The 13155-nt window shown below is 40.7% G+C and overlaps 1 protein-coding gene across 3 annotated transcripts; it reads right to left on the reverse strand.

The window, feature by feature from the left end:
- Positions 1 to 1152: 1152 nt before the first annotated feature.
- LOC123990307 (elongin-C) lies at positions 1153 to 3648 on the reverse strand. Of its 3 annotated transcripts, none has more exons than XM_046290901.1 (6): positions 3533 to 3584; positions 3317 to 3414; positions 3094 to 3125; positions 2838 to 2951; positions 2506 to 2535; positions 1153 to 1657 (listed from the first exon to the last, which is right to left on the reverse strand). In XM_046290901.1, exons 3-6 carry the CDS (start codon positions 3095 to 3097, stop codon positions 1467 to 1469), a joined length of 339 nt encoding a protein of 112 aa, XP_046146857.1. In that variant the 5' UTR covers positions 3098 to 3125; positions 3317 to 3414; positions 3533 to 3584; the 3' UTR covers positions 1153 to 1466. The 3 variants fall into 3 exon arrangements, with proteins under 3 accessions (XP_046146857.1, XP_046146858.1, XP_046146856.1); XM_046290902.1 differs by having other exon boundaries at positions 3312 to 3414; positions 3533 to 3561; XM_046290900.1 differs by lacking the exon at positions 3317 to 3414 and having other exon boundaries at positions 3533 to 3648.
- Positions 3649 to 13155: the final 9507 nt, after the last annotated feature.

A 13155-nucleotide genomic window follows, 5' to 3' on the forward strand; every position in this document is an offset into this window, starting at 1 on the left:
CGTCGATGAGAATCGGGGTGTGCTTGGATCGTGATGTGGACACCAGGGAATTTGAAGCTCTCAACCTGCTCCACTGCAGCCCGTCGATGAGAATCGGGGTGTGCTTGGATCGTGATGTGGACACCAGGGAATTTGAAGCTCTCAACCTGCTCCACTGCAGCCCGTCGATGAGAATCGGGGTGTGCTTGGATCGTGATGTGGACACCAGGGAATTTGAAGCTCTCAACCTGCTCCACTGCAGCCCGTCGATGAGAATCGGGGTGTGCTTGGATCGTGATGTGGACACCAGGGAATTTGAAGCTCTCAACCTGCTCCACTGCAGCCCGTCGATGAGAATCTGCTTGGTCCTCTTTTTCCTGTCATCTCCTTTGTAAACAAATCCACACATTTTAGAACGAAAAGGAGAGCGTCTTCATGATTTTATCATTCATTTTGAACTAAAATACAAAACTGATCCTAGATACCACCCTTTTCTCCCCAATTTCGTGGTATCCAATTGGTAGTCAAGTCTTGTCGCTGCATTTCCCGTAAGGACTCGGGAGAGCTGTATATCGAAGGCCATGCGTCCTCAGAAACATGACCCTGCCAAGCCGCACTGCTCGCTTAACCCGGAAGTCAGCTACACCGATGTGTCTGAGGAAACACAGTACTGGCAACTGAAGTCAGCATGCATTGAGCCCGGCCCGCCACAAGGAGTCGCTAGAGAGTGATGGAAGGACGTCCTGGCCGGCCAAACCCTCCTCTAACCCGGACGACGCAGGGTGAATTGCGCGCCACCTCATGGTTCTCCCGGTCGCGGCTTGCTGTGACACAACCTTAGAACCCTACGCCACTCTGGAGTCCCCCAGCTCAGCACTTCTACTCCAAGGCTTTGTGAATAGAGATCGGACGTGATATTTTATTGTTTATTTAAGTTCATTCAGTTAGGTTCACAGGTACGACCTAATGAATATCCCATCAGGAGCAGAGAACTCCCTGTGGTGAAAAATCACAAAGGTTGTGGACCAAAACGATTATCCAACACAGTCACCCGACTGTTGTATCAGGTCCACAGATAAATCGCTGTGATGAACTCCTCCAACAGGTATTCTGTTCTAAATGAATATAAACATGTAAATGTTTAATCACACAAGGGACCCATTAAGCACCAAAAACACTCACCAAACATCCTTTATTGTGGTGGGAGATAAGGAACGATTGTTTACCAGGTGCCACATTCTGGAGCAACTGGTGCAGCCATATTAGTTTATTATATTCAAATGAGACTCACTACTAACCAATAAAAAAGGTGGACATAAAGCCTGTAGCAAAAAAAAAAGATATATAAATAAACAAAAGCTTAAAAGCATACTGACAAAGTACTCATCATTCACGGTTTAGTTTTATATCTGAAACAAAGTTAAATAGTCAAAACAAATGTTTTTTTTTGTTGTTTTAAAGAGTTTCAGTTGCTACATTTCTTTGAGCTAACAATCCAGGAAGTTGGCAGCCATGAGTAGTTCCAGGGCGATCTCCGGGGCGATGGGGAACTCTGGGATCTCCGTGGAGCTGTTGGTGTAGCGGACCTTGTAGGTGAAGTACATGCACACCTTGGACAGGACATGGGAGGGGATCTCTCTGAAGTTCACTTCGTTGGTTTCATTCTCTGCAAACTGACCTGTGGGGGGAAGTAAGAAACGTTGTTAGTTTGATACAAAGAATGAACATTTATAGAAGTAACATTTATAGGTCTGAGATGTGGTTCAGAAGTAACATTTCTGTTTATTCAAAATGATTAACCGTTGGCACTTCTTGCCTACAAGCACTGAGAGCAAGTTAGGAAAAGGATTACAACTAATATGTGGGATTATAGTAAAGAAAGTTCTGAAACTGCCTACTCTTAAAACCTAATATGAGCATGATTGAACTAGTTGTACACATGTTCAAAGGATATACAGCTAGTTCAAAGGATATACAGCTAGTTCAAAGGACATACAGCTAGTTCAAAGGACATACAGCTAGTTCAAAGGACATAGAGCTAGTTCAAAGGACATACAGCTAGTTCAAAGGACATACAGCTAGTTCAAAGGACTTACAGCTAGTTCAAAGGACTAGTTCAAAGGACATACAGCTAGTTCAAAGGACATACAGCTAGTTCAAAGGATATACAGCTAGTTCAAAGGATATACAGCTAGTTCAAAGGACATACAGCTAGTTCAAAGGATATACAGCTAGTTCAAAGGATATACAGTATGTGATTCATTGGACTAACAAGTTGATTCAATCATGGGCTTTTTCGATCGCATTACCCTTTCATATTGTTTATGTAAATCAAACATGTTGTCCTGTCCTGCCTCAGTCTGAATGTCTGCTTGCCCTCTCAACAAAACAGAATATGAGATGAGACGACAGGTGAAAGGGTTACAGGAGAGAGGAGGGAAGAACAGGGGATTGAACCACTGCCTCCTGGGAGCAGCTCTACCTCTGGATCCCGGCAGATTCTATGCTATATCAAACACCATTTACCTGGTCCACTCAACATGGCTTTGATGGTCCCTGAGGTCAAAGGGCTTACCTGGTCCACTCAACAAGACGTTGATGGTCCCTGAGGTCAAAGGGCTTACCTGGTCCACTCAACAAGACGTTGATGGTCCCTGAGGTCAAAGGGCTTGGTCCATGGTTGATGGTCCCTGAGGTCAAAGGGCTTACCTGGTCCACTCAACAAGACGTTGATGGTCCCTGAGTCAAAGGGCTTACCTGGTCCATGGTCCCTGAGGTCAAAGGGCTTACCTGGTCCACTCAACATGGAGTTGATGGTCCCTGAGGTCAAAGGCTTTGGTCCACTCAACATGGCTCCCCTGAGGTCAAGGCGTGTTCTCTCTTCACTATGAACTCATGGCCATCAGAAGAGATCAGCTTCACATACATGGCATCTGGGCCTTCACAGCCACCGTAGGTCTTCTCTTCACCATCTAATGAGGGGAAGAGGAAAAAGTGAGACTGTTAAACTGCGTTTCAATTCATGGGTAATTTATGCCTATTTATTTGCCATTATAGTCGATGACATGCAACAAAAATACATTTAAAAAAAAAGTAAGTTTAACATTCACTCACCCATTTTATCTTGAAATCCGAAACTCCTGTCCCTGAAAAAAAAAACGGAATTTATTAAAATCACTTCGGCCACAATTCAAAATGTATAATATCAGGTGACTAGCTAGATACCTGTTCCCTATACCTAGTTATAGGGAACAGTGTTATACATTATAATACATCTTTGACATGTACTTCAAACCCTGAATCAGAGACGAGCCCATCATCAAGTCTCTAACCGTACAAATAACAGCTGAAGCACCAAGCAGAAGCTATTAGCCAGCTCGCTGTCTACTCAAATAGCTTGTCAGTCGCTGCCTTCCAGTTTGACGAACAATCAACCTACCAAAAATAAAAACCAGTCCCCACTACGTAATCAGATTACCAATACACGTTATAATATAATGACATACACAATATTACTGATACAGTGTAATAAAATGATACGTATTTTCATTACCACACAACAGTTGAACGTGGGTACTTTTCGCTCCGGCTAGCAAGATATGTTGACACAGGAAACAGTTCTGGTAAATAGCAGTGCGCCGTTTGTAGTAATCTCTTCCGTAGGATACCACACAGTACGTAAAAAGGTTCCGCTTACATTAGTTCCTGTCTGACTTTTGTCGAGGGCTAATATAAACCTAATCTGGTGGTGAATTTATGAAATATCTTCAATAGAGATGTACATACAAACAATTAAAAAAAAGAAAGAGTAGGGTCTCACTTTTCAACTTCATTTCAATTTCATTACAGTGTCTGTTGCATGGTTTTGCAATGAATAATGGGACAACACTGCCACTTTGTGGACAAAAATAATATTACAACACTGTAATACACCGCAGGAAACAGTATACTTGTTATTCCCTGTAACAGCTGTCTCCATATGATTAGAGGAAATGTCCTTCATTGGACCATCAATATGGCTTATCCAAGTTTGTTTAATTTCAGTACCCCTTATATGTCCCAATTTAATTAAACTGTGCTGCAGGGCAGTAGTAGGGATGATTATCCTGCTGTCTATCCAGGGGTCGCCTTAGTCTGCTGCTCTACTCTGAGAGGGCTTGGGATCCACTCCAAATCTCACCCTATTCCCTACATAGGGCACTAAGCCACATGGACCCTGGTCAATAGTAGTGCACTGTAAAATGAATAGGGTGTCATGTGGGACGTTGCCTTGGTCTGGCTACGCTAACACGCTAATGTTGCACTAGTACTGCTGTCCAGGCCTGTCAGCCTCAGTCATGACAGGGGATAGCAGCTGCTGGTGGACAGACACACGATCCCACAGCCCCGTACCTAACCAAAGCCCCTATCAATCTAGCCCTGAAAGAGAGAGAGAGGAGAGAAGGAGAGAGAGAGACAGAGATTGAGGGGGAAGACAGACACAGAGAGGAGAGCAAATGAGAGGGAGAGAGAGAAGGGGATATAGAGAGAGGGGGAAAGGGACCAGAAAGAGAGGAGAGAAGGAGAGAGAGAGACAGAGATTGAGGGTGAAGACAGAGACAGAGAGGAGAGCAAATGAGAGGGAGAGAGAGAAGGGGATATAGAGTGAGGGGGAAAGGGACCAGAAAGAGAGGAGAGAAGGAGAGAGAGAGACAGAGATTGAGGGTGAAGACAGAGACAGAGAGGAGAGCAAATGAGAGAGAGGGAGAGAGAGAGAAGGGGATATAGAGAGAGGGGGAAAGGGACCAGAAAGAGAGGAGAGAGAGAAAGAGAACAAACTATACATACCTCGGCCTAAACATCAGCACCCCAGGTAACTTCCACATAGGTGTGAACAATCTGAGAGACAAGGCAAGAAGGGCCGTCTACACCATCAAAAGGAACATAAAATTTGACATACCAATTAAGATTTGGCTAAAAATACTTGAATCAGTTACAGAACCCATTGCCCTTTATGGTTGTGAGGTCTGGTGTCACCAACCAAGAATTCACAAAATGAGACAAACACCAAATTGGACAACACGAGTAGACCCAACCAAATCATGAGAAAACTAAAAGATCATTACTTGACACATTGGAAAGAATTAACAAAAACACAGAGCAAACTAGAATCCTACTTGGCCCTAAACAGAGAGTTCGCTGTAGCAGAATACCTAACCACTGTGACTGACCCAAACTTAAGGAAAACTTTGACTATGTACTGACTCAGTGAGCATAGACATGCTATTGAGAAAGGCCGCCGTAGGCAGACATGGCTCTCAAGAGAAGACAGGCTATGTGCTCACTGCCCACAAAATGAGGCGGAAACTGAGCTGCACTTCCTAACTTTCTGCCAAATGTATGACCATATTAGAGACACATATTTCCCTCAGATTACACAGATCTACAAAGAATTTGAAAACAAATCCAATTTTGAAAGACTGCCATATCTACTGGGTGAAATACCACAGTGTGCCATCACAGCAGCAAGATTTGTGACCTGTTGCCACGAGAAAAGGTCAACCAGTGAAGAACAAACACCATTGTAAATACAACCCATATTTAAGATGATATATTTTCCTTTTTGTACTTTAGCTATTTGCACATTGTTACAACACTGTGTATAGACATAATATGACATTTGAAATGTCTTTATTATTTTGGAACTTCTGTGAGTGTAATGTTTACTGTTTATTTTTATTGTTTATTTCACTTTTCATTATTATCTACTTCACTTGCTTTGTCAATGTTTATGTTTCCCATGCCAATAAAGCCCCTTAAAATGAATTGAATTTGACAGAAAGAGAGAGGGAGAAGAGAGAGAGAGAGGGGGGGGTGGTAAATGTGTGTATTAACTCTGTGTGGACTTCTGGGTTGTTCTGTACTGATGATACAGTATTTATACTTGTCAGTCCCACAGAGCATTTTGAAATGTCAATATGTGTGATGGCTGAGAGATATAGCTAGCGTCCCAGCAAACTGTCTGGTACCCCTGGTAGCCACACTCCCCTCTCTATGTGTGATGGCTGAGAGATATAGCTAGCGTCCCAGCAAACTGTCTGGTACCCCTGCCCCCTCTCTCTACTCCCCTCTCTCTACTCCCCTCTCTCTCCCAAGCTTTTGATCCCCTCCAGCACCAGTTACTGTTACACGTGTAACGGATGTGAAACGGCTAGTTAGCGGTGGTGCGCGCTTGTGGAGCGATGGGTAACGATGCTTTGTGGGTGACTGTTGTTGATGTGTGCAGAGGGTCCCTGATTCGCGCCCGGGTATGGATGAGGGGGCGGTCTAAAGTTACGCTGATTTCTGCTCTCGTAAAAGCCTGGGTTTTCTGCCCGTTAACACTAGAAGCCTAAAATGGATCCATTGAAAGTGTGGGTTCACAGCTTTCAATCCAGATGTGTTGGTCATTACTGAGACGTGGTTCAGAAAGAGTGTTTTGAAAACTGATGTTAACCTTTCTGGTTATAACCTTTTTCGGCAAGACAGATCTTCCAAAGGTGGTGGAGTGACAATCTTTACCAAGGATCACTTTCAGTACTCGGTTGTCTCCACAAAGCCTGACCTGTCCTGATTTGTCATAGGCGCTTTCTAAAAAAACTTTAATGAGCAAGCCTTCCTTCATGACCTGGCCTCTGTAAAATGGTATAGAATCAGCTTGATCCCCTCTGTCAAAGACACATTGACCTTCTTCTTATATATTTTCAGTGATATTGTTAACAAACACACCCCATAAAGAAAATGAGAATTAAAAACAGGTTCAGCCCCTGGTTCAACCGTGATCTGGCAGAGTTACTCCACCTCAAGAATCCCATTTGGCGAAAGGCTCTGCACACACATACTCAGGCTGACTGGCTCTCATTCAGGCACATGAGAAATCAGTGCTCTCAGGCTATCCAGAAGGCCAAAGTTAGTTACTTTAAGGAGCAGTTCTCTTTCTGTGGGTCTAACCCAAGGAGTTCTGGAAAACGGTTAAAGACCTGGAGAATAAACCCTCCTCCTCACAGCTGCCCATGTCCCTTAATGTTGATGATGTGGTGGTTACAGACAAGGAGCACATGGCCCTTAATGTTGATGATGATGTGGTTACTGACAAGGAGCACATGTCCCTTAATGTTGATGATGTGGTTGTTCCTGACAAGGAGCACATGTCCCTTAATGTTGATGATGTGGTGGTTACAGACAAGGAGCACATGTCCCTTAATGTTGATGATGTGGTTGTTCCTGACAAGGACCACATGTCCCTTAATGTTGATGCTGTGGTTGTTCCTGACAAGGAGCACATGTCCCTTAATGTTGATGATGTGGTGGTTACAGACAAGGAGCACATGGCCCTTAATGTTGATGATGTGGTTGTTCCTGACAAGGACCACATGTCCCTTAATGTTGATGATGTGGTTGTTCCTGACAAGGAGCACATGTCCCTTAATGTTGATGATGTGGTGGTTACAGACAAGGAGCACATGGCCCTTAATGTTGATGATGTGGTTACTGACAAGGAGCACATGTCCCTTAATGTTGAGGATGTGGTTACTGACAAGGAGCACATGTCCCTTAATGTTGAGGATGTGGTTACTGACAAGGAGCACATGTCCCTTAATGTTGATGATGTGGTTGTTACTGACAAGGAGCACATGTCCCTTAATGTTGATGATGTGGTTGTTACTGACAAGGAGCACAAGTCCCTTAATGTTGAGGATGATGTTACTGACTGTAACGGTCGTCGTAGGTGAAAGAAGAGGAGGATCAATGTGCAGCGTGGTAAGTGTCCATGTTAGATTTATTCGATAACTGAACACTGAACAAAAACAATAAAACGACAAAACCAACAGCCCTGAACGGTGAAGCAAAACACAACAAAAATCATTCACCCACAACTCAAGGGTGAAGACAGGCTACCTAAGTATGGTTCTCAGTCAGGGACAACCAGGCTACCTAAGTATGGTTCTCAGTCAGGGACAACCAGGCTACCTAAGTATGGTTCTCAGTCAGGGACAACCAGGCTACCTAAGTATGGTTCTCAGTCAGGGACAACCAGGCTACCTAAGTATGGTTCTCAGTCAGGGACAACCAGGCTACCTAAGTATGGTTCTCAGTCAGGGACAACCAGGCTACCTAAGTATGGTTCTCAGTCAGGGACAACCAGGCTACCTAAGTATGGTTCTCAGTCAGGGACAACCAGGCTACCTAAGTATGGTTCTCAGTCAGGGACAACCAGGCTACCTAAGTATGGTTCTCAATCAGGGACAACCAGGCTACCTAAGTATGGTTCTCAGTCAGGGACAACCAGGCTACCTAAGTATGGTTCTCAGTCAGGGACAACCAGGCTACCTAAGTATGGTTCTCAGTCAGGGACAACCAGGCTACCTAAGTATGGTTCTCAGTCAGGGACAACCAGGCTACCTAAGTATGGTTCTCAATCAGGGACAACCAGGCTACCTAAGTATGGTTCTCAATCAGGGACAACCAGGCTACCTAAGTATGGTTCTCAGTCAGGGACAACCAGGCTACCTAAGTATGGTTCTCAGTCAGGGACAACCAGGCTACCTAAGTATGGTTCTCAGTCAGGGACAACCAGGCTACCTAAGTATGGTTCTCAATCAGAGACAACCAGGCTACCTAAGTGTGGTTCTCAGTCAGGGACAACCAGGCTACCTAAGTATGGTTCTCAGTCAGGGACAACCAGGCTACCTAAGTATGGTTCTCAGTCAGGGACAACCAGGCTACCTAAGTATGGTTCTCAGTCAGGGACAACCAGGCTACCTAAGTATGGTTCTCAATCAGGGACAACCAGGCTACCTAAGTATGGTTCTCAGTCAGGGACAACCAGGCTACCTAAGTATGGTTCTCAATCAGGGACAACCAGGCTACCTAAGTATGGTTCTCAGTCAGGGACAACCAGGCTACCTAAGTATGGTTCTCAGTCAGGGACAACCAGGCTACCTAAGTATGGTTCTCAGTCAGGGACAACCAGGCTACCTAAGTATGGTTCTCAATCAGGGACAACCAGGCTACCTAAGTATGGTTCTCAGTCAGGGACAACCAGGCTACCTAAGTATGGTTCTCAGTCAGGGACAACCAGTCTACCTAAGTATGGTTCTCAGTCAGGGACAACCAGGCTACCTAAGTATGGTTCTCAATCAGGGACAACCAGGCTACCTAAGTATGGTTCTCAGTCAGGGACAACCAGGCTACCTAAGTATGGTTCTCAGTCAGGGACAACCAGGCTACCTAAGTATGGTTCTCAGTCAGGGACAACCAGGCTACCTAAGTATGGTTCTCAGTCAGGGACAACCAGGCTACCTAAGTATGGTTCTCAGTCAGGGACAACCAGGCTACCTAAGTATGGTTCTCAGTCAGGGACAACCAGTCTACCTAAGTATGGTTCTCAGTCAGGGACAACCAGGCTACCTAAGTATGGTTCTCAGTCAGGGACAACCAGGCTACCTAAGTATGGTTCTCAGTCAGGGACAACCAGGCTACCTAAGTATGGTTCTCAGTCAGGGACAACCAGGCTACCTAAGTATGGTTCTCAAATAGGGACAACCAGGCTACCTAAGTATGGTTCTCAGTCAGGGACAACCAGGCTACCTAAGTATGGTTCTCAATCAGGGACAACCAGGCTACCTAAGTATGGTTCTCAGTCAGGGACAACCAGGCTACCTAAGTATGGTTCTCAGTCAGGGACAACCAGGCTACCTAAGTATGGTTCTCAATCATGGACAACGATTGACAGCTGCCTCCGATTGAGAACCATACCAGGCCAAGACATAGAAATTCCAAATCACAGAAAAAAGAACATAGACTGCCCACCCCAACTCACGCCCTGACCATACTAAAAGAAAGACTAAACAAAGGAACTCAGGTCAGAACGTGACACTGACAAGGAGCACATGGCTGAGCTCTTTAATCACCACTTCATTAAGTCAGGATTACTATTTGACTCAGCCACGCCTCCTTGCTGTCCAACATTTCCTCATCTCCCACCCCTTCTAATGCAATTATCCCCGATATTCCTCCCTCTTTTCTTCTGCCCTGCTACAAAGTTTCTCCCTGCAGGCGGTCACTGAGTCCGAGGTGCTAAAGGAGCTCCTTAAACTTGACAAAACATCTGGTTCAGATGGTTTAGATCCTTTCTTCTTTAAGGTTGCTGCCCCCATCATCGCCAAGCCTATCTCTGACCTTTTGAACCTGACTCTCCTCTCTGGGGAGGTTCACATTGCTTGGAAGACAGCCACGGTTCATCCTTTATTTAAAGGGGAGATCAAGCTGATCCTAACTGTTATAGGCCCATTTATATTTTGCCCTGTTTATCAAAAGTGTTGGGAAAAATCAAAATATTCAACTGAATAACTTTATTGATGTCTATAGTATTCTCTCTGGTATGCAATCCGGTTTCCACTCAGGTTATGGATGTGTCACTGCAACCTTAAAGGTCCTCAATGATGTCACCATTACCTTTGATTCTAAGCAATGTTGTGCTGCTATTTTTATTGACTTGGACAGAGCTTTTGGTACGGTAGATCATTCCATTCTAAGGAGTATTGGTGTCACTGAGGGGCATATGGCCTGGTTTCCTAACTACCTCTCTTATACTCCCAACACATTATACTAACAAAATACACTACTAACACATTATACCTCTAACACAATAAACTACAAACATACTATACTAACACATTATACTACTAACACATTATACTACTAACACATTATACTACTATTATACTTATACTAAAATACTACTACTAACTACTAACACATTATACTACTAACTAACACAATAAACTAACACAATATACTACTAACACAAATACTACTAACACATTATATACTAACATAATACTAACACATTATACTACTAACACATAACACATTATACTATACTAACACATTATACTACTAACACATTATACTACTAACACACAAACACATTATACTAACACATTATACACTATTATACTATACTACTAACACATTATACTACTAACACATTATACTACTATACACATTATACTACTAATACATTATACTACTAACACATTATACTACTACTAATACTACATTATACTATACTAACACATTACTACTAACACATTATACTACTATACATACTACTATTATACTACTACTTATACACATTATACTACTAACACATTATACTACTAACACATTATACTACTAACACATTATACTACTAACACATTATACTATACTTATACTAACACATTATACTACTAACACATTATACTACACATTATACTACTAATATACTAACACATTATACTAACACATTATACTACTAACACATTATACTACTAACACATTATACTACTAACACATTATACTACTAACACAATATACTACACATTATACTACATTATACTACTAACATTATACTACTAACACATTATACTACTAACACATTATACTACTAACATACTACTAACACATTATACTACTAACACTACTAACACATATACTAACACATTATACTACTAACACATTATACTAACACATTATACTAACATTATACTACTAACACATTATACTATTATACTACTAACACAATATACTAACACATTATACTACTAACACATTATACTACTAACACATTATACTAACACATTATACTACTAACACATTATACTACTAACACTAACACATTATACTACTAATACATTATACTACTAACACATTATACTACTAACACATTATACTACTAACACATTATACTACTTATACTAACACATTATATACTACTACTTATACTACAATACATATACTAACACATTATACTACTACTATACTACTAACACATTATACTACTAACACATTATACTACTAACACATATACTACTAACACATTATACTACTAACACATTATACTAAACACATTATACTATAACACATTATACTACTAACATATTAACACATTATACTACTAACACATTATACTACTAACTAACACATTACATTATACTACTAACACATTATACTACTAACACAATATATACTACTAACACATTATACTACTAACACATTATACTACTAACACATTATACTACTAACTACTAACACAATATACTACTAACACAATATACTACACATATACTACTAACACATTATACTACTAACACAATATACTACTAACACAATATACTACTAATACTACTAACACATTATACTACTAACACAATATACTACTAACTTATACTACTATTATACTACTAACACATTATACTACTAACACATTATATACTAACTATACACAACACATTATACTACTAACACAATATACTACTAACATTATACTACTAACACATTATACTACTAACACATTATACTACTAACACATTATACTAACACATATACTACTAACACATTATACTACTAACACATTATACATTATACTACTAACACATTATACTACTAACACATTATACTACTAACACATTATACTACTAACACAATATACTACTAACACATTATACTAACACATTATACTACTAACACATTATACTAACATTATACTACTAACACAATATACTACTTATACTAACACATTATACTAATTATACTACTAACACATTATACTACTAACACATTATACTACTAACTATACTAACACATTATACTACTAACACATTATACTAACTAACACATTATACTACTAACACATTATACTACTAACACAATATACTACTAACACAATTATACTAACACATTATACTACTAACACATTATACTACTAACACATTATACTACTAACACATTATACTACTAACACATTATACTACTAACACATTATACTACTAACACAATATACTAACACATTATACTACTAACACATTATACTAACACATTATACTACTAACACATTATACTAACACATTATACTAACACATTATACTACTAATACATTATACTAACACATTATACTAACACATTATACTAACACATATACTAACACATTATACTACTAACACATTATACTACTAACACATTACTACTAACACATTATACTACTAACACATTATACTACATAACACATTATACTAACACAACTAACACATTATACTAACACAATATACTACTAACACAATATAGTACTAACACATATACTACTAACACATTATACTACTAACACATTATACT

The sequence above is a fragment of the Oncorhynchus gorbuscha genome, linkage group LG12 (genome assembly GCF_021184085.1).
Source record: "Oncorhynchus gorbuscha isolate QuinsamMale2020 ecotype Even-year linkage group LG12, OgorEven_v1.0, whole genome shotgun sequence".
Lineage (NCBI taxonomy): Eukaryota > Metazoa > Chordata > Actinopteri > Salmoniformes > Salmonidae > Oncorhynchus > Oncorhynchus gorbuscha.

Excerpts from the sequence above, each read along its gene's own strand:
- LOC123990307 (XM_046290900.1), bottom strand. Across the intron at positions 2,536-2,837 it reads AGAACACGCCTTGACCTCAG|GGACCATCAAAGCCATGTTG; the intron begins GGGAGCCATGTT and ends CTTTGACCTCAG. Across the intron at positions 1,658-2,505 it reads AGCCATGTTGAGTGGACCAG|GTCAGTTTGCAGAGAATGAA; the intron begins GTAAATGGTGTT and ends TTCCCCCCACAG.